A 22,604-nucleotide genomic window follows, 5' to 3' on the forward strand; every position below is an offset into this window, starting at 1 on the left:
GGCTGACACTCAGTCCACTGAACCACACCAGCCAGGGCTCATCCTCTGCCTTGTTAAAAAAGGCATGCTCAACTCTTAAAGAGCTGTGTTCTCTAGGTGACAATTCCATATTCACACAGCAAACAGATTCAAGTTCAGTGAACAACACACTTGTCCCATTCAATTAACCTTATTGGTTTTGGAGATTTTTGCTTAATTTGTAAATCAGTGTTACAGTTTTGTCAGCATTGTAAATGGTTCTATGTTTATATATATTTAAATCCATTGGCACGAAAATAATTTTTAAAAATACTTCCTAGTCCCACATGCATGTGAATCCTAAACCTGCAGTTCTCTCTTACAGTCATAAAGGCAGAGTAAAACGTATTTCCCCTCTTAAGGCTGGGCATGGTATTCACTTCAACTTATCTGATGTAAGTGCAGGCTGTGGTGGAGAGATTGGCCTAGTATGTAATTTCTGTTGGATACAACACAACTTAAAGAAGGTACTACAAATTCTTGTGCCAAAGGATATCAAATAAAGGAGGGCCAATCAAAGCCAAAGCTAACATAAAATTAATCAGGCTATAAGTATTAAGAAGTTTTAGACTTTATAGGGTGGATATTGTTTTGTTTTTACAAACAGTAACTACCATTTATTGAGCATCTACTATGTTAGGCAAATACATGAGTTCTCTTTCTAAGTATAGCTATTAGGTCATTTTACAGAAGAAGAAACTGAAGTTTTTTCTTTTTGTTTTTTTTAAAGATTTTATTTATTTTTTAATATATTTTATTGATTATGCTATTACAGTTGTCCCATTTCCCCCCTTCACTCCCCTCCACCCTGTATACCCTCTCCCACCCACGTTCCCCCCCTTTAGTTCATGTCCATGGGTCATAAATTCTTTAGCTTCTACATTTCCCATACTATTCTTGCCCTACCCCTGTCTATTTTCTACCTACCATCTATTCTACTTATTCTCCATACCTTTTCCCCCTCTCTCCTCCTCTCACTCCCCTGTTGCTAACCCTCCATGTGATCTCCATTTCTGTGGCTCTGTTCCTCTTCTAGTTGTTTGCTTAGTTTCTTTTGGTTTTGTTTTAGGTGTGGTTGTTAATAATTGTGAGTTTGCTGTCATTTTACTATACATGTTTTTTTATCTGCTTTTTCTTAGATAAGTCCCTTCAACATTTCATAAAATAAGGGCTTGGTGATGATGAACTCCTTTAACTTGACCTTATCTGAGAAGCACTTTCTCTGCCCTTCCATTCTAAATGAAAGCTTTGCTGGACAGAGCAATCTGGGATGTAGGTCCTTGCCTTTCATGACTTGGAATACTTCTTTCTAGCCCCTTCTTGTCTGTAAGGTCTCTTTTGAGAAATCAGTTGACAGTCTGATGGGAACTCATTTGTAGGTTACTGTCTCCTTATCTCTTACTGCTTCTAAGATTCTCTCCTTCATTTTTACCTTGGCTAATGTAATTATGATGTACCTTGGTGTGTTTCTTCTTGGGTCCAACTTCTTTGGGACTCTGAGCTTCCTGTACTTCCTGGAAGTCCATTTCCTTTGCCAGAATGGGGAAGTTCTCCTTTATTATTTGTTCAAATAACTTTTCCACTTGTTGCTCTTCCTCTTCTCCTTCTGGCACCCCTATAATTCAGATGTTGGAATGTTTAAAGATGTCTTGGAGGTTCCTAAGCTTCTCCTCATTTTTTTGAATTCTTATTTCTCCATTCATTCCTGTTTGGATGTTTCTTTCTTCCTTCTGGTCCACTGTATTGTTTTGAGTCCCAGTTTCCTTCCCATCACCCTTGGTTCCCTGTGCATTTCCCTTCATTTCTCTTATTGTAGCCTGCATTTGTTCATCTAATTTGTGACCAAAATCAACCAATTCTGTGAGCTTCCTGATCACCAGTGTTTTGAACTGTGCATCGGATAGGTTGGTTATTTCTCAGTCGCTTAAAAGGATGGGTTCTGGGGCTTTGATTTGTTCTTCTGTTTGAGCCATCTCTCTGGTTTTTTGTTGTTTGTTTTTTTTTTTGTCTGGTTGCACCTGTTACAGTAAGGGGTGGAGCCTTAACCTTAGGTGTTCACCAGGGCAGGGCACCCCAGTCACTGGGTTGTGACATTGTATGTGGGGGTGCGGTCTAAGAGGAAACAATGGCAGTTGCTCCATTCTCTGTGGGACCTCAGTCCCCTCTGCTGCTTCCTCCAAGCAAACTGGGCCCCTCTGGTGCCAATTCCCATGTGGGTGGGCTTGTGCACACTGTGGGACCCTCCAAGAATCTCCCCTGTGAGACTGGGTGTCTCTCCCTGTGCCTCAACTCCCACAGGTGTCCTCAATCAGTGTCCCAAGGCTCTATTTCCTAGCGCTGTGATCCTGGGTTGCGTGCACTGCCTTGCTTTACAATTGCCGCCTCACTGGGTCTGCGAATTGCTAGTTGCCACCCCTGGGCCGGGGTCTGCCAGCTGCCGCCTGCACACTCAGGGTCTACCCGCTGCGGTATTGCATGCCCCAGATGCCTTACACACCCGGTCCCAGCTCTCTCTGCTCTCCACGCCAGACCCGAGCCTGGCTGCTTGTCTCTACCCCTCCTACCGGTCTGGATGCGCAGGTCTAATTCAACTTCTTGGTTGTCTGACTTCCATTCAGATCAATTTTCTGTCATTTCTGGATGTTATTCTGTTTCTAAATTGTTGTTGTCCTTATTTTGATTGTGTGTGGAGGTATGGTGCATCCACCTATGCCTCCATCTTGGCCGGAAGTCAAAACTGAAGTTTTGAGGCATCTGTTCATTTTTTTGCTCAGAGTAACACAGGGTTTAAATGGTGTTCTTGGTAGTTAAGTTGCATCTCTGTTTCATTGGGCTGAAACATTTGTAAAAACTTTCTGTGTGAATCAATTTTTCTATTTATTAGAATATTAAGCAAATCAGGTGGCCAAGTCTGATATCAGTATTTGTCGATAAACTATTTAAAATGTATGATGTCTGTTCCAGGTAAGTTAGGAAAACAGTAAATTAACCTTTTGTTAATTAGTTATGCCTTGCTTCAGGTACTATTTGTGTAATAAATGGAGCCTTAGGCTTATTACTGGAGACATAAGTTTAAATCCTCATTCTACTATAAACTTTGATATGACTTCAAACAAATTTCTTAAATGTTCTGGTTGTCAGCCATTTTAAAAGAAATGTGGTCCCATCTGGGAAGTTTCTTTGTTCCTGTGAGCCTGAGGTTCTCCTACCCAACCCAGAGGCACCAAGGCAAGAAGGCAGAATGGAAGGGCACGCAGTCCTAGCAAACCCCCTGGTCCAGGAAGCCTTTCAGATGTGTGCTGGTGTCTTTTGCCACTGCCCAGAGACTGGAGCAGCTAGAGGACACAGGAAGGAGAAACCACAGTCCTCTGCCCCCAACAAGAGATACCCAGTGGCCTGACCTTGAGCAACCACTTCTACTCCCTTAGGCAACTGAGGCAGAGGCTAGTAGGAGCCCCAGCAACTCCAGGTAACCACTCTGACCAAAATAGTGCCACAAAGCCTCCAAATATTAAACCGCCACTAGAACCACAGCTCACAAAAGGAGGCCAAAACTGATACAAAATAATGTTGACTGTGAACTGTAATTGAAAGTTCTTTTTTAAAAATAGTAGGCCAAAAATTGCATGCTAAACCCAAAGAGAGTTACTGCTTGCTAAAGTAAAGGTTTAAATAGGACTCAGAGTCTCCTAACATAATAGACAAAATGTCCAGGATACAATAAAAAGTTACTTGTCACATAAGGACTAAGAAAACCACAACTTGAATGAGGGGGAAGAAAACTGAATTAGCTGGCACCAATATTGGTATAAGTCAGATGTCAGAATGATTTGACACAAATTTTAAAGTAGCTATCATAAAAATGCTTCACTAAGCAATTACAGGTTCTCTTGAAACAAAAGAAAATATAGAAAATATTAGCAATGAAATAGTCATAAAAAGAGAACAAAATGAAATTAGAGAACTGAAAGATACAACAGCAGAAATAAAAGTTGTGATGGATGATTCTGTCTTATGAGTGGAGATAATAGGGTAGGATCAGCACATTTAGAGATGGAACAATAGAATTCATCTGTTCTGGAACGTAGAGAAAATGCAGACTCAGGGACCTGTGGGACAATAACAAAAGATCCAGAAGACATTAGTATTTGTTGCCATTGGAATCCCAAAACAGGAGGAGAAAGAGTTTGGACTGAAGGAGTCTTGGAAGAAATAATGTGAAAATGTTGACCTGACGACACTGGGCTATATCCTTCAACAACGGAATGTTGAAACGAACTGGCGCGTGGTTATGTGGAGTACCACCCACCAGTAAAATGGAAAGAACTCTTTTTTTAAATTTAATTTTATTTTTTACCTGTTTAATGTGTATATATTTTTATTTTCTATAAGTTATGTTTTATACCTCATTCTGTTACTTATTTTATTTATCTTTCCTTTTTATTGAGTCTATTGGGGTAACACTGGTTAACAAAATTATACAGTTTTGAGGCACACAGTTCCACAACACATCATCTGTGCACTATAATGTGTGTTCACCGCCCCAAGTCAAGTCTCCTTCCATCACCATTTATCCTCCTAGACCCTCCTCCTCTTGATACACTTGATGACCTAGAGGAATCTCCAGGGAATTCTACTGCGTACGAAAAAGCCAATTTGAAAAGGTTATCTATCATGTGGTTCCATGTATATAACATTCTTGGAATGACAGAATTACAGACAGAACAAACACATCAGTGGTTTCCTGGGGTTGAGGTGCAGGGGAAGGGAGGAGGCAGCTATGGCTATAGAAACTAGCATAAGGGCTCCTTGTGATGAAATTGTTCTGTGTCATGACTGTAGTTACATGACTCTACACAGATGATAACATTGCATAGATCTAAATACACACACCTATGCATGTAAAACTGGTAAATCTGAGTAACATTGATGTATTTTACCAGTGTTAAATTCCTGGTTGGGAGATTGTTCTGAAATGTTCCAGATGTTACTATTGGGAACACTACATGAAGGGCATATGAAATCTCATTGACTTGTTTCTTACTGCATGTGAATCTACAGTTATATTAAAAAAATTTAAGAAAATATGTACAAATTATCTCAAATCTAAAACCTACATTGAGAAATGAAAAAATAGAACAAAGATGAAGGTCAAACTCTCCAAGTAGTAAAAAAAAAATTGCTTCTGAATATATTAGTTTGAAATTATTTATAAAATGGTATAATACTGTTAATCAGTATTATATTATGAATTGCTTGTGTGTAATCTTTTTATTTTATTATTATTTTTTTAAAAGCAAGTCATGGAATGATATACAGGGTGAGCAAAAGTAGACCCACAGTTGTGAGTACATGAAACACAGGGTTTGTTCTTGTGTTATTATTTTTTTCTTTTTAAAATTATTGTTCAGTTACAGTTGTCTGTTATTCTTGTATTATTATTATTAATTATTGTATTATTTGTCACCTTCTGTAAACCTACTTTTGCCCACTCTGTATAGTATATTACTTCTTGTATTTTAATTTTTTTCTTTTTATTGCTGACACTATTGCAGACAGATGTCCCATTTTCCCCCTCTTTACCCACCTCCACCCAGCCCCCACCTCCCTTCCCCCAGCCATCACCACAGTGCTGTGTCTGAGTTATGCATGTATGTTCTTTGGCTCATCTTTTCACCTTATGTCATCTAGTCCTCCCTCCTCCTTCTCCTTTGACAGCTGTCATTCTGTTCCATGTGTCTATGCTCTGTTTCTATTTATTTTGTTCTTAGCTGGTGTGTAATCTTTAGTTAGGTTGACTACTCAAGCATTCTGGGTATATAAATAGTAACCTTAGTTCTTTGCCCATTCCTGTTGATTCCATTTTTGTAACAGGCTTTCTGGGACCTGAGTTCACATGTCTTTGGCTGGTTTCAGAGAGAAAGGCACTCCAGTGGCTGTTCATTCAGGTGCCAAAGTCATAGGGAGTTAGGCTTGAACCCTGGATATTTCATTTATTTGTAAAATTATGTAACCTTTTCATCCTTCCATTTCCTCACATGTAAAGTGGGGAAAATAGTACCTACTTCACTGTACAGTTGAGAAGAATAAATGAGATCCTGTGTATATAAAGTACCCAGTACTGTTTCTTCCACAGAGTAAATGCTCAGGAACCAAACAGAAGGATCAAAGAGCATTCATGAAACAAAGCCCTCCCTGGTGGCTGCGTGTATTGTTTTGCTCAGAAGAGCCAGCTTCCCCTGGCCTGTGAAACCTTGAAGTTCTGTCACCACACAGTGCTTCTGGTTCCCAGCATTCTGCTGGCCTCCACACCGACACGACACTTCTGAACCAGAGTGCCATTAGCAATTGCTCTGTTGCCTTGGTGTAGTGCCTCTTTCTCCTGCATTTGTTTATAACTATAGTATATGCCTTCTTTTGTGTAATTGAAGATCACCCCACATTCCTAGTTTTATTTATTTAGATGAGGATCCACAAAGCATTCAGTGAGAAAATAAAATTTTTAATTGAATTTATTGTATATCAGCTCGGTGGCTTACAGAGTGAATATATCTGTACTAAGAATTAGAACATTGTGACCAACACAAATAAAGGATTTTGTTTTATGCATATATTAACATATACAAGCAGCATGTGTAAGTATTTATTTTTACAAATGATAAAATTAACCCGTTGAAAATTTACATGATCTGAAATTATATTTTTAAACAGCTACTCTCTTCATTTACTAATAAAGAACTCTGTGCATATGCAAAAGCTGGAGCGGTAGCTGAGGAGGTCTTAGCGGCCATTCGAACCGTGATCGCATTTGGAGGACAGAAGAAAGAGCTGGAAAGGTTTGAATCTCCTTTTTTAAGTTGAGAGAAATGTTAAATTCTGTGTCATCTTTCCTGCCCTTTGGGTTGACAGTGTTGATTATAAGGGTTCTCTCAAATATATATGTGTCTTTAAATAGCTTCATCCATATTACAGCATGCCTAATATTCCAGGGAAGTAGTAATTCCAGTTGTACTCCTTTTTTTGGTAAATGTTATGTACTTGTTTTTTTAACCATTTTTAAGTTTTTGATTACAGTTTACATTCAATAATGTTATTCTGTAATAGTTTCAGGTGTACAGTGAAGTGGTTAGACAATTATATGCTTTACAAGGTGTTCTCCGCTCACCTGCCCCCCAGCCCCTGCTGCTGATATTTCAAGGAAATACCTGGCCTCACATGTAGTTATTACAATATTAGTGACTGTATTCCTATGCTGTAATTTACATCCTTTTGACTGTTCTGTAACTACCAATTTGTACTTCTTAATCCTTCCACCTTCTTCATCCAGCCCCCAACCCCCCCCAACTCTGGTAACCAACAACCTGCTCTCTGTATCTGTGAGTCTTTTCTTATATTTGCTAATTCAAAGCATTATCTAGTCTCATAGGTAGGTAGTGACATAAAATAGTTTCTTAGGGCTCAAACATATTTTATATCCCTGATGATATAATTTTTTTCTAATAGTAAATTCTTATTCATTTGATATAATTGAAATATACCATCCTTCATTCTCTAAGATTGAATGAGTGTTTAGTGTAAGATCTATGGGGACAGCTTAATCTGTGGTTCATTTTTCCCCTACGGCCCAGCCCCTGGTCAGTAGCTATGCTCCATGATTTGGAAGACAAAAATATAACTAAAAAGCACATTTGTACAAAAGCTCAGCATCTTTTTTACTGTGTTGTTTAATAATTTTCTTGCAACTAGTCCCTTTTAATAGATTTCTTAGAGTATTAAATGGTAATTTATTGAAATATATAGTATTAGAATCATTGATTTCTGAGCAGCAGCAGAATTTACTTAAAATATGTCTGATGTTACAGTATTTTAGGTTAGGAATATATACATTGAATATAGGAAAAACTGAACTATATTGATTGGAGGGTTGTAATTGTTTGGTAAAGCTGTAAAGAAAACCCAGTGAAGTCTGTGAGTCAGAAGAATGACCCCCACTCTGGAAATGAGGGGCGATGGGTTCCAAGTGGGGCAGGCTGTGGGGGTTTGTGGTCCTGGCGGTGTTCTGTGTCCTGACTTCAGCTGTGGTTACATGATCGTTCACAATACAATTGTTCTTTAAACTGTACAGATGTGTTTGGAGTCCTCTTTTGTTCATGTGATACATTTTACCCTGCAAAGATGCCCTCTGAGAATTATCTGTGATGATGTAGTGCACTAGTCCGAAGGAAAGACCTATCTCGATTTTTTGCTAAGGTTTTTACTTTTCCCTTCAAATATGTCTGACTATTAACCTGAGCCATCTTCCTTAGGGACCAGGCAAACACCCAGTCAGATAAGCCACTCCTCCCCTTGAGCTTAAATTATAATGGGGCAGAGGAAGGGTATAGACAACCACAAAAAACAAAATGCCTAATGTACCAATTGGGGTAAACATTATTGGGAAATAAAATACTTTTTAGAGTCATAGGGCTTCCTATGCAGAGAGATTATTCAGAAAGTCCTTTCTGGTTAGTTGATGCTTCAGCAGATGCAGAATGAAGTTTTGAACTCGTGATTCTTTCCATTTTTTCTTAGTGGAAAGGTGAACCAGAAAAAATGATGTGTCCACCAGCAAAGGGAGACAAGCAAATTTCACCTGCTTCAACCTGGTTTCTGAGTTGGGGAAAGCATCTCCCTGCAGAAGTCAAAATATCAGGCCCACACCTCATGGGCATTAAGGCTTTGAATTTATAGTATTCTGTAGGCCAAAGAAACAAAGAGTCAGGATAACAAAAGAAATCAAAGCTATAATGGTTGGAACATAAGAAGCAAAATTTTCATTATTTGCAGATGCTATGATTATATGTATAGAAATCCTGTAGACTCTGTAGGCCAACAATGTCAAATAAGTTCTGAGTACCTGATCACCATTCAGAAAAAAAGGCATTCCGTGGGCCAGCAGTGAACAGTTACAGAATACATAGTATTGCATCATTTCTAAGATGCACATTTTTCTGTCACAGTTCTTCATCTTCAGCATTGAGATAAATCCTACAATCATTGCCTTCTTACAATTGCTATGGATCTGGATGGAAATCGATTCTTCCAGGCAGGATTTGGGTTTACACTATTCACTGGGGGCACTACTAACCTGAGACCCCCTTACATTAAATTCTTTGTCTACACTTCTAGTATGAATTAACACTTCAGACCTGCATGATACTGCCTTGTGGTTCAAATGCCCAGGGGAGGTTTTTTTTTCCTTGCCTTTACCTTTTGCTAAGGTTGAAACACCCAGGTTTTCCTGCTGTCATATGTGTCTATGTGTCATAAAGATGATACTTTTGAAAGATATTATTATTAGCAACAAAACCATAGTGAGAGATGGGAGGTAACCTGGGTAGAAGGGAAGGGCACTGTGAGAGTCAAGTCCAATATTCAGAACTTAGATGAATCTGATCATTTTAGTTCACTAAAAGTATAAAGGAATTAAGACATATATTTTAAAAGATTTTATTTATTTTTTAGAGAAAGGGGAAGGGAGGGAGAGAGGGAGAGAAACATCAATGTGTGGTTGCCTGTTGCATGCCCCCTACTGGGGACCTGGCCTGCAACCCAGGCATGTGCCCTGACTGGGAATCCAACTGGCAAACTTTCTGTTCGCAGGCCAGTGCTCAATCCACTGAGCTACACCAGCCAGGGCAAAATATTTTTAAATGGAGTGCTTTAATTAGCACTACAGAAGATTTTTTTTCCTAGAAAAGGTGGTGATCAACTTTTTACTATAAGAATAAGCAAATGGGCTTACGTAACTCTACTCAAAGATTCATTCTATGTGTGGAAACATTTCTTCAGATAACAATAGTTACTGGGATGTATCTTTGAAAGGAAAGCCTCCCCTGGAAAATTGGAAACTAGTTTTGCCTGGAGATTAAGAGGCAATTTAGGACGACAACCTGATGGCCTAAGGTTCTTTCCAGCCTGGCCATTTCTTGAAAGTTCATTCATTCAACAAATGTCACCAGCACCCACCAAGTGCCAGGCACTGTGCGAGGCTCTGGGGTTTCAGTGAAACAGAAGTAGCGGATATTTGCCCTCATGTGATCCTTAGTCAAAGTAGTGAGGTAGGAAAAAAGGGATGGGAGGAAAGTAAGAAGGAGTGTAAGAAAGAAATTAAAGAAATGAATTAATTATAGATCTTTAAAAAGTGCTGTGGAAGAATCAAAGAGTGTGCTGATGAAGGTGAGGAAGGCAAATGTACTTTAACTGTGTTGGTATGGAAGGCATCCCGGGAGGTTTCATCTAGGCTGAGACAAGAGGGATGAGACATGGCCTTCCGGGCTGTGGGAAAAGATACAAGAGTCTTCCAGATTTCCTGAGGTGCCAATGACTCTGGAGTTTTCTAGGAAATGTAAGGCTAGTGTGACTGGAGTTCACACAGTGAAGGGGATGGAGGGGAAGACAGGCTGTCAAAGGTGGGGCCATAATATGGGGAATTGCAGGCTATGGTGAGGAGTTAGGATTTTACATCAAGGTCATAGGGAAAGGGTTGAGGGTCTTAAATAAGGGAATGACTATCCACATTATGTTTAAGATTATTTCTCTGTCTGTAAGTGGTTTGGTGAATAGGTGAGAGCAGTTAAAATGCAGAGACAGGTAGTCCAGGTGAGAGGGCTTATCATGGCCTGATCTAGACTGCTGGCAGGAGGGGTGACAAGTACATAGATTTGGGATATAATTTGGAAGTAGAATTGGTAAAACTATTCTGAAACCAAATATAACCCTTCAGTTTTCTTTCCAGCTCCTTCTCCCCCTTCCCTCCTCTGCTTCCAAATAGACAAGTCACTAAGGTCTCAGTCTTTCCCTTCAGTTTAGCAGGTGCAGGAGGAAACTGGCTCTCTTAAATGAAATTAACCAGAATTTAAAATGAATTTAATTAACAGTAGAAAATTGTTTTATTTTCCTTAATTAAAAAAAGTTTTTCTCTTTGTGTCACAAGTGTTTACCTAGTAGTATTGATTTCTGTTTGCTTAATTAAAATTATTCCTTGCTCTTGTAAATGGCTATTTCATCACTGATAAATATTTTTATAATATTTAAGAAGAATAATCTTTTCTAAATATCAGTGTTTTGGTTATGTGACTTCAGTCCATTTTAGGAACTCTTGTTTTAATTACCTACCATTTTATCAATTACATGATTTTAGTGGATGGATGATAGTAGTAGTTGATTTTGTATTGTGATTTTTTATTGAAATGCTAATCAAAAAGTAAAAGTATTGTTTATGTCTCCTCCCTCCTTATCCCTTCCTTTCATCATTTATCTCTTCTGGCATCTAAATGATTTTCTTCCTTATTGTTGCTTCTTCCTGTGCAAATGTTTCCTCTGGCTGCATGCAACAACAGCTTATCAGTGAAATGATTTCTACATTAGTCTCGGTAAGCAAGAACTGAAATAAAGGAGATAACAGGGTGTGAGTCATAACTGTTAAAGTTCCTGTGTCATCGTGTGTAAGTTATGCCTAGTAGTACTTTTCACCTCGGGCCAGCTCCTAAAGTGGAAGATATACAAACACACCCATAGGTATTTGTGTGTGTGTGTACATGTATATGTATCAACCATTGAAACGTTTCTTAAAGATAATTGTTTTTGTTCAAGGATTATAACTGGCAAGTTGGAGATTGATATTTTTGGAAGAAGAAACTAATAATATGTTACTATTTTATCACTATAAAGTTCTGTGTAAATTTGGTCTTTAGTGAACGTGGGGGCCATGCAAATTTCATTGGCACACTTTCATAACTAATAAAGTAGCCAATTTAAAAAGTTCTGAAGTCAAGAAAGAATGCATGCTCATACAGTATTTATATATTCATGTCTTTGTGGATTAAAGACCTCAAAGTGTAAATTCTATGTGGAACTGAGTCCTTTTATTTCAACAGTTGTGAACTCCTTTCTGTAAGTCAGTGTTCTAAGTTCTGCAGGGAGATGTGAGTAACAGGATAAAGACAGATGTAAAGCTTAATTATAATCTGGTCTGTTTCCCTAATACTCAATAATATCACCTTGATTCTACATTTTCGAGATCCTCCTTCTTTAAATTTGGGCCCCATTATCGTATCTCCACATCTCTCTTCTTGAGCTTAATAGTCTGCCGTGTTCCTTTCACAGGAAGATCAAGTTACAGGTACCATCTCCTTTATCCTTAACATCAGAAATTAACTGTTCTCTGAGAGTTTAAAAAGTACTGGAACTAACATTTGGGAGTGAGCTTAAGTCATTAGAACTGGAGAGAGAAAATCTGTCAGGGGACTCCAACATATTTTTTGGGTTTTTTTGTACACTTGCTTTTGCCCTCTTTTGTGTGATTTGAGGTGCTGTGTAATACTTTTTACACTGACGTAAACTGGGTAGCTTATCTTATTTCCATAGATGTTTATTTTAGAAATCACTGACTTGAAATATGCTGAATTTGCTGTATTTTCTGTGAGAAGTTTTTAATGGGTATTCTTCAAGTTTGGCTAACATAGTAGAGATTGTAAACAGGTTACAGGGTTCTAGATGTGCTGAGACTTTCATTCTCCCAGGTCCCTGAGGCAGCCAGATGGCCTCGGGCAGCCGAGCCACCAGGCCAGAGTCCCTTCTTCCACGGTGGGCAGCCGTGACAGGACTATGTTGGGAGGCTCTGACAGAGGGAACAGGATGTGGACAATGTGTAGAACCACTAAGGAAGGGCACACTGGTACATAATGAAGGATTATTATATATTTTTAAGCCCAGTAATTTTTTTCAGGTCAATGATTTTTTGAAAATGAACATTTATGGAAATAAGATAAACTATACGGTTTATTTAAATATTAAATGTATTGCATTACATCACAATTCATAGCTCTCAAAATGCCCCTACACATGAGTCAATCAAACTGAAAAATGGGGGCTTTTCTAGAAATAAATGACAAAGGTTTATTCAAGGCTCTTAGAGTATGCAAACTGAAAACATAGCTAGGCAAAAACCCAGAAGTGTTCCAAAGAGGAAAGAAAAGTTAAGAGTTCTTACAATAAAAGTCACAACCTTGAGAAGAATCAGTGATGCCTTCTGAGCCCTGGGATTGGTCCAGAATAGTTTTCAGTCAGATGTCAGGTGGTCTGGCTGCTGGATGCCCGGTGGTGTGGAGGATGGGCACTCGGAGGCTAGTCCTGAGTTCTTTAGGGGATAGTCAGGGGGTTATCTACAGGTAAATAAATGTCTGGGCATTGAGAAAAGACTGGAAAGTTCGAAAGTTTATTTCTTGGCTAGTTAAAGCAAGAATAGAAACTCTTCCTCATGCCTCAGCCTTCTTGATTTGAGTAATATAGCAGCTTGACTGCATTGACTCCATTTTAGTTCTTCACTGTTTTCCTCACTTGTATTCTTTCCGTCAGTCCTTCCAGGGGTCCCAGAGGGATGCAGGATGGGGTGCAGAATGTCTCCAAAGCTTCTGTAATATTCAGAGACTAAGGGACCGACTTATGTTGAACATTTTGTAGCCCTATATCTTCATTTTATTAATAAATTTAAAAAGCACACAGATTTTAAAGGGAAAACACAGTGTTCATAGCATCTCTTTTGTCTTGTGTATGAAACCATGCTAGTTCTAAACATTTGTTAAATTTTACTCCACTAAAACTGTACTTGAACAATGATTAAAATAAAATTTAAAAAAAATTTTTACTCCACTTGTTTCGCTTTTGCTAAGGCCAGAGAAGAGGCTTTTAGAAGGCCTTCCCACAAGTCACTTGACCTCTAAGCCTCCGTTTCCTTTCCCACAAGAAGGGGTTAAATAGTACTAACATCATAGGGTCAATGTATGACCAAAGGAGAAAATGTGTATAAAGCACCTCCACAGGGTTGGGCGCATTCTAAGTCCTCAGTAAGCATCATGCTGTATTGATCCATTTATAAGATTTATAAGTATATGTGATCGTTTTTGTGACTCCTCCTAGGTACAACAGAAATTTGGAAGAAGCTAAAAGAATTGGCATAAGGAAAGCTATTACAGCCAACATTTCTATGGGTGGTGCTTTCCTGCTCATCTATGCATCATATGCTCTGGCATTCTGGTACGGGACCAGCTTGGTCATCTCAGGAGAATATACTATTGGAGAAGTCCTCACTGTAAGTGGTGTCGTATTAAGAAAAGATTCACTATTGAAAATCCAGTGAAATTGCAGTGCGGTGTTGTCTTGACTGTTGGAGAATACATTTTGAAGGATGATTGAATAACACAAAGAGATGTGCACTGCTAGGCTAACAAGTGAAAGGGAAATTAGATGTATTTAACAACCAGTTTTGTCTTTTTTGGAACCCCCCTTTGCACAGTCAGTCCTGTGACCTAAATAATAAAACATCACCGTTCTCTATAGCATGAACTTTTCACTGGCTGAGATTATTTCATTGTGTCAGACACTATGCTAAACACTTTACTTTTATTTTCTGCTTTGCTGTTCATAACTGCATATGGCAAAATACACTTCAACTTCTTTTCAAAATCTTTTGAATGACATCTAGTATACCTCACCAATTTATGGAAGTACAAAGTGTTACTCTTTCTAAAAGAATGTGCTGTTTGGAGGTTCTCTCCCTTACAGGTCTTTGTACAAGTGTTGAAGACTTGCCCTTTGATACTATCCTTTTGTAGTTAAAGACAATGAAATAACTCACTGACCAAGCTCTATCTCTGTCTTTAAAAAAAAAAATCCTTACCTGAGGATATGTCTGTTGATTTTTAGAGAGAGACGGAGAGAAACATCAGTCGGTTGGTTGCCTCCCATACACGCCTGGACCAGGGATTCCACAACCTGGGATATGCCCTGACTAGGGAATCAAACCCAAAACCTTTTGGGGTATGGGAGATGCTCCAACCAACCGAGCCACCTGGTCAGGGCTCAGTCTGCATCTTGATCTAATAAAGTACATATTGTCAGCAGTGTCACTCAGTTCCGTTTTCCTAGGTGAAGCATAAATATATTCAGTTAATGACAGACCAAATTTTGTTGAGTCCCTTAAAACAGTTCCCTCTGTCAGGAAACAGACTGGTAACATGGATATGATAATCATGTGTCTTGTTTTTTTAGACTGGTGTCTCACCCAAAATATATGTGGCTATTCAGTTGAGAATCGTTTTAACCAAAAAGTTTGTTTTAGGATAGTGATACTGTGGATGAACCTAGGTTGTGATAAGAGAAGTATTCTGTTTCACTGTGATGTAGACAAGCAGTTGGAAATCCAGCATTCACTGATCTCAGATCTGCCTTACAAACTGGAAGCATCCAGAATAGCAAGTAAAAGCACAAGATTTGATATGAGGCCAACTTGGTTCAAATTCTAGGTACACAACTTTTAGCTATACGGTTTTGGGCAGCCATTCTAGATTTTTCACGCCTTTGTACCTCTTTTCCCAAACGGAGATGACATGACTGTTGTAAGGACTAACTGATAAAATGAGTATGGAATCACTTAGCAAAATTCTTTCTATGTATGTTATTGGGGACTAGAATTATTGTGTGATTTAGAAAGAAATGAATAGTGACATTAGTTCTCTTTAACCCTGATGAGAAACAAAGTCAGGTCTTTATCAATAAGAAACTTATTTGGGCAAAATGGAAAAAACAACCTGTTTATCATACCTCAAAGAACACAGTTTAGCAGAGGAAAACAAAAGATAACTTGATAAAGAATCATGCTGTAGGTCTGCGTGCTTTATAATTTACCAAGTATTTGTATATCTAGTATTTATGTATATACAAAGTAATTATATATAAATATACCTTTTACTATATACAGTAAATACATAGTATAATATATTATATGTAAATAATATTACTATATTGATATTAACACATTACTATATTAACAGTTAATGTTAGCATAATATGTTGCTATGTTAATATACATAAATAAATATATATTGTAAAAGGTTGCCAGATAGGGAAAACAGAATCTTGCCTATTTTTGCAAATGAGGAAATTGAAGCCCAGGAACTCTAGAATTGCCTGAAGATGCATAGCCAGTTAGTGCTTAATCAGGGCTCAGACCGGGCCCTTCTGTGTCTCCTACTGAGGTGTATTTCCACTATTCTCTGCTGATGATCTAAACCAAAATTCTTGGCCATCCAAGAAATATTAAAACAGTCTATTATAATGTCCTGGTCCTATAGAATGTACCCCATTGTTTCACTGAGCAAGTGAGATTAATTTTGCATTCTAAATTAAAAAGTACTTATACTTTAAAAAAATACTTTTAATGCCCAGTTTCCATATGTATATTGCCTTGCCATTTTAAAATTTAATCAGTTGCATGAAAACAAGAAAAAAGTATTAAAAATTTGTATTAAACAGTACTGAAAAACTTAATCGTTTTCCTTCACATTCCTCAGGTCTTCTTTTCTGTCTTAATTGGGGCTTTTAGTATTGGAAACACATCTCCAAGCATCGAAGCATTTGCAAATGCAAGAGGAGCAGCTTTTGAAGTCTTCAAGATAATTGATCATGTAAGTCTGGGCTGGCTGTTTATACAACTATTTGAAAGTTTTGCTAGTTAAAAGTAGATTTATTTATCACTTGTCCCAGCTTTCCACAAATGTCACTAAAAGTAGTTGTTGTAACCTAGTAATCTTCTGATATTTTATTCTGTTTAGAAGCCAAACATTGACAGCTATTCGAACAATGGACACAAACCAGATAATATTAAGGGAAATCTGGAATTCAAAAATATTCACTTCAGTTACCCGTCTCGAAAAGAAGTTAAGGTACAGTGATAAATGACTAATCAATTATTCAGTGATGCATTGAATAAAGGGTTTCTGATACTTTCCTTCAGAGATTGTAAAAGAATATGGATATTTAAACCTCCTCTTAAATTCAGCTGTCAATTCATCCCACTAGCTGTGTATTGCTTTTAAGTTTATTTCTCATTCATTCTGGTAGATCTTGAAGGGCCTCAACCTGGAGGTCCAGAGTGGGCAGACGGTGGCCCTGGTTGGGAACAGTGGCTGTGGGAAGAGCACGACGGTGCAGCTGATGCAGAGGCTCTACGACCCCACAGAAGGCGAGGTGAGATGGCGCTTGCTGAGCTAGATGCTATAGCAATCATTAGTACCATTGCAGAGCACACACTACAACTCTGCCATGTATGAAATTCACACTTACTTTTTATTTCAGGTCACTATTGATGGACAGGACATTAGGACCATAAATGTAAGGTATCTGCGGGAAATTATCGGTGTGGTAAGTCAGGAACCTGTGTTGTTTGCCACCACAATAGCCGAAAACATTCGTTATGGCCGTGAAGATGTCACCATGGATGAGATTAAGAAAGCTGTCAAGGAAGCCAATGCCTATGACTTTATCATGAAACTGCCTAATGTAAGTCTTTCTTCATCTTTGTCATGCTAGAGGGTCAATGAATAGAATGCTGACCTAATGCATAATGAGTTAGGAGACTATAATCTGGAGGAAACCCCTAAGAAGGGAAAACAAGATTACTTCAGATTTTAAAGCTCTAGCAGCATCAACTAGTATTAGGCATATTTTTAAAAGTTAGGATTGGTTATTTGCTAAGTTGTAAGGAACTGGATTGTGTTGCTTGTGAAGCTAGCATCTTAAAATGGGAGCTGAGATAACTTGCTCTTTTGCTAAGTCCTCCTGTGTTTTCTCTGTTGTAGAAATTTGACACCCTGGTTGGAGAGAGAGGGGCCCAGCTGAGTGGCGGACAGAAACAGAGAATCGCCATCGCCCGCGCCCTGGTCCGCAACCCCAAGATCCTCCTGCTGGATGAGGCCACGTCAGCCTTGGACACTGAGAGTGAAGCAGTGGTTCAGGCGGCCCTGGATAAGGTCTGTGAGCCTCAATTCAATCCAGCCTGATTTATAAGCCTAAGAACATGTCATCCTAAATTATTCTTAGTATTATTTTCATTTTTTTCATCCTCACCTGAGGACATTTTTTTCATTGCTTTTAGAGAGAGAGGAAGGGAAGAGGGGGGAGAGAGAGACATCAATGTGAGAGAGAAGTGTCAATTGGTTGCCTTCTCGTGTGTTCCCTAATTGAGAATTGAACCCTCAACTTGGGTATGTGCACTACTGGGAATTGAATCTGTTACATTTTGGTCCATGGCCGACACTCCAACCAACTGTGCCACACCAGCCAGGGCTATTCTTAGTATTATTCTTTTCAAAGGAAATTTCTAGTCACTTTTAAAGTGATCTCTTCCACTATCAAAACAAAATCATCAGGCTTTTGGGTCTGTTTATTTAATTTCTACTTATTTCTTTTTTTTAAAGTAGAAATAAATAAACTTGCATTGAAAGCTATTTACCATTTTTTTTTAATTAAACAATGAAGAAGACAGACTTACAGGAAAACCGGTCTTCATTGTAATCTTGAAAAGATAGCTTTAGAGATAGCTCTGTTATTGAGGTTTTGTGAGTTTTTACTTTTGTTGACAAGAGGAAAATATAATCTGAAGGTTCACATTTAATTGCCAGTATGTCAAATGCCTGATGAAGATGCTATGGGAAATGAGAAAGCCCTTATTCGCAGGAGAGGGGCAGAGAGATGATGATATTGAAACTTACCTGAGCCATGAAATGTCCTTGATTATCAACAGGGTTTGACCTTCCTGCAGTTCTGGAGTCCATGTGACTCATTCTCCAAATCAGACTTGAGTGCTTATTTTCTCTGAGCGGATAGGGGCGGCGTGCTGCGTCAGTCTCTGGTGTATAATGGTGACCAGGCTCTGTGAGGACAAGGAATGCGGAGACCTTTTAACCCAAAAGTGCTCTGAGTCGAGGTGTCACAGTAGAATTCAAAGATGAACTCATATTTGTTCCAACTCTTCCTCTCTCTAATAATAAAACACACTGTGCGTTCCTTTAAACATCCTGTCATTGTGCTTAATAGATTGTGGAGGGAGGAAAAAGCAGGTTATAAAAATTTTGTGATCCAAAATTATGTTTTTTTCCTTCTTCACTATACTTATCTGTAATTTCACATCTGTGTTTTCTTATTATTCTACAATAGAACTATGTTAAATTATAAATAGAAACCATTTTTAAAGGTTGCTTTTAAAAATACTTTTTGTTAGAATGTAAATTTGGGGGAGGAATTCACATGCCTCCCCGCTTTTATTAAAAACATCCAGAGAATTGAGCCATTTTATTCTCTACTTTCTGGTTACCACCACCTACTTTTTCTACAGGTATTTTTTTTTCCTCAGTTTTCCACTTCTCCTTCTGACATTGATCCTGATGACTTTTTTTTTGTCACTTTGTTTTGAGAATTTTATTGCGAGTTCCTGGTGAGAAATACAGAATAACAAAAATCACAAGCATTGGGAAAGTTACAAAGCCTAAAGAAATCTCAGACAAGTTCTGGTTATCTGGCTGTGTCTCATATTAAAATAAAAGTGAGATTGGCATTTAAAAATGTTTACAAAGCTCTCCAGTATTTCCATATCACTCCCACCTAGTATGTGTGTCATTTATTTAGTACTTCCTGTCTATGTCCCAGAGCTTCATGTGCATTGTTTCATTTAGTCATCACAATTACTCTAAAAAAAGGAGTATTATTATCCCCATTTTGTGCATAAATAGAGTGAGCCTCACAGGTGAAAAGATTTGGATAAAATCCTGGAATTCATAAATAGCAGAACTAACTCTGAGCTCAAATCCATTTGACACTGAAGTCCAACCCTGTTGCCTCCTACTTACTGTCCATCTTGATCATCCAGATATTCTGTGAAGTAGCACATTGTGATTCCCAGGCCTGGTCCCTGGCTGGTGTGCATGCGGTGGTCTCTGTCTGCTCTGATTTGACCCAATGCCTAGGCTCTAGGGTTTTTCACTTTGTATGAACCCCCAATTATTACTGTAAACTTAGGCTGATAGAGGTTAACTGAAACACTTAGAGGTGTACATAATATGTGACTATCATATTTGTACCCATCTTTGTCATAAAAAATATCATTTAAACTGTTATCAATTGACTATACATTTATTAAAGCCAGAAGGCTACCTTATATAGCTTGGATGGTTTTACAACGTCCGAGGCATTGATAACTCATTACATACAAACTGTAATGAATGAATGAATTTTTGCATAAAATTGTTCTCGCAGTCAAAGGTGAAATTTTTATCTGTTTAGGCCAGAAGAGGCCGGACCACCATTGTGATAGCTCATCGGTTGTCTACAATCCGTAATGCTGATGTCATTGCTGGTTTTGAGAACGGAGTCATTGTGGAGAAAGGGACTCATGAGGAACTCATGAAAGAGAAAGGCGTTTACTTCAAACTTGTCACAATGCAGGTATCGTCTAACTCTAAAATTTTCCTAAAGTATCTCAGGAATATGCTGATTTTGCTGTGTTGGTTGCTATTAATAAATGTTAATAGATTTGATTATCATGAGATGTGGGGAAAAAAATACTTGAGGGATTCAGGATTAGACCAGTGTTTTAGGTATTTTATTTTCTCTTTAAAGGAGGGAAAATAAAGAAGGATACTTAGAAAGTTAAAGAAAAGTTTAAACACGCACTGTTGTAGCCACAAAAGGCTGTTGAGCAGAACAGTGGCTAATCTGATCAAAGTGTTTGTAGGTAGAAAGTGCATACCAGATTCTGAAGACTTAGTACACGAAAAGAGTGCAAAATGTTTCAGTACATTTTTGTGTTGATTACATGTGTAAATATCTTGAATACATTAGATTCAATAAAATATATAATTAAAATTGATTTTACTTCTCTCACACTTTTTAATGTGGCTGCTGAGAAAATTTAAAAGGACAGCTGTGGCTCACTGTATGGCTTGTGCCGTGTGTTGCTGTGGACAGGACTGGCCCACAATAAACATGGTTGAGCCCAAAACACCCAAAACGGAGACAACTAATGTACCACGTGGAGTAGGTGCCATGTTATTTCAGCATGTTCAGTGAGAGTCCTTCTTGTTTAGTGGTTTTGATTTTCAAATGTATCACAAAAAAGAAATAGCAGTTTAACTTTACCCTTTCCTGTATATCTACTCAGATTATTATTTTCCTTGATATCTGATATGCAGTGATTAATTTTCATTGGTTAACAGCACCTAACCAGCCTATGCATATATCTTGTTTATTTTAGACAAAAGGAAATGAAATTGAATTAGAAAATGCAGCTGGTGAAGCCAGAAATGAGATGGATGCCTCGGAAGTGTCTCCAAAAGATTCAGGATCCAGTCTATTAAGACAAAAGTCAACTCACAGGAGTGTCCATGCAACACAAGGCCAAGAGAAAAAGCCTAATGAGAAAGAGGGCCTGGTACAGAGGATTGGGGGCTAGGGCTGGGGAGGAGTGGGAACCAGAAAGGGTCATCTGGAATCTTCTTGTCCTATCCCCCAGAGTGTTCCCCAAACCAAAATGTCCACATTTTAGACTCGAATGAAAATTTATCAGTGATAATTTATACGTCGAGAGTTTTAGAATTAAAATTTATAATGTAAAGAAACAAATTTTCAGGGGTCTTCAAATATAAACATTTCTATTCTTTGATCCCTACTTGCAGATATTGTTGTGTTTTAAATATTATATGTTTTTGGGAACATCATTTATTTCTTTAAAAATAGAGGAGTAATTTAACAGAATTTGTCGCTGCTTTTTTAAAGCTGAAGAGCAATCATTTGATATGAAACAAGAATTAGATATATTCATTAAAATTTTTTGTGCATATGGTAGAACTGTTCATCATTAAACCAATTAAGTATCAATTTTTTTCTAACTAGGCTTTTGTAATTTTTTGTTTTTCTAGAGTGAAAATATGCCTTCAGTTGGCTTTTGGAGGGTTATGAAGCTGAATGCACCTGAATGGCCTTATTTTGCAGTAGGTATATTTTGTGCCATTATAAATGGAGGCCTGCAACCAGCATTTTCAGTTGTATTTTCAAAGATCGTAGGGGTAAGTGTTTATGTTTACCTGTGCGTCCTGACTAAAGAATGAACTGTTTGTGTTTCTGACGGTATACAAAAGCTACAAAAGACATGGACCCCCATATGAAACTATGCAGCTTGAAGATGTAAAAGTAAAAGTCTGGTTTGGGATCACAAAACTGATCTTCTGAATCTCCCTTTGTCCTGGCAATAGGTTTCTACCAGGGCCCAGCATAGCAGATCCCTGAAGTAGTCTCTGAAACTGACTAGGTGACTGTCCCCTACCTGCCATCACTGGGCTCTGAGTAAACCTCACAAACTGTCATATCACCACTTTTCAGAGAGTTCCTCATGTGTTTGTCTGACTGGCTGGAGAGGCAGCTGTTCTCTGGCACACACACTCTTCAGGATATGAGCAGGCTCTGCTTGTTGCCTCTGTAAGGTGTCCATCCCGCTTGTGAAGATGCAAGCAAATGGAACAGCTTTCAAAAGATCAAGATGGTCATACATCGCCTGCCCTTAACGATGGCATTTTCAACAATAAAGTTACAGTCCAGGCAGGAATGCTTTTTGTTTAGTGACAGAAAGTCAAACTTCAAGCCGAGGGCCCCTTGCTCTAACTTCTGGAAACAGGGTGGAAACAGAAGTTGATCACTACATAAAACTTAGGCCAAAC

The 22,604-nt window shown here is 38.3% G+C and overlaps 1 protein-coding gene across 1 annotated transcript in view; it reads left to right on the top strand.

Moving 5' to 3' along the window:
• Positions 1 to 22,604, top strand: part of ABCB1 (ATP binding cassette subfamily B member 1) — an 84,029-nt gene that overhangs the window by 28,585 nt on the left and 32,840 nt on the right. The window contains exons 8-17 of the mRNA XM_045827989.1: positions 6,730 to 6,854; positions 13,978 to 14,149; positions 16,410 to 16,523; positions 16,671 to 16,781; positions 16,960 to 17,085; positions 17,194 to 17,397; positions 17,697 to 17,867; positions 20,176 to 20,337; positions 21,146 to 21,322; positions 21,810 to 21,956. Coding sequence (XP_045683945.1) covers positions 6,730 to 6,854; positions 13,978 to 14,149; positions 16,410 to 16,523; positions 16,671 to 16,781; positions 16,960 to 17,085; positions 17,194 to 17,397; positions 17,697 to 17,867; positions 20,176 to 20,337; positions 21,146 to 21,322; positions 21,810 to 21,956 — 1,509 coding nt within the window. The remainder of the gene's footprint in view (positions 1 to 6,729; positions 6,855 to 13,977; positions 14,150 to 16,409; positions 16,524 to 16,670; positions 16,782 to 16,959; positions 17,086 to 17,193; positions 17,398 to 17,696; positions 17,868 to 20,175; positions 20,338 to 21,145; positions 21,323 to 21,809; positions 21,957 to 22,604) is intronic.

This window comes from Phyllostomus hastatus, unplaced genomic scaffold (genome assembly GCF_019186645.2).
Source record: "Phyllostomus hastatus isolate PE091 unplaced genomic scaffold, TTU_PhHast_1.1 phas_scaffold_78, whole genome shotgun sequence".
In the NCBI taxonomy this organism is placed as follows: Eukaryota; Metazoa; Chordata; class Mammalia; order Chiroptera; family Phyllostomidae; genus Phyllostomus; species Phyllostomus hastatus.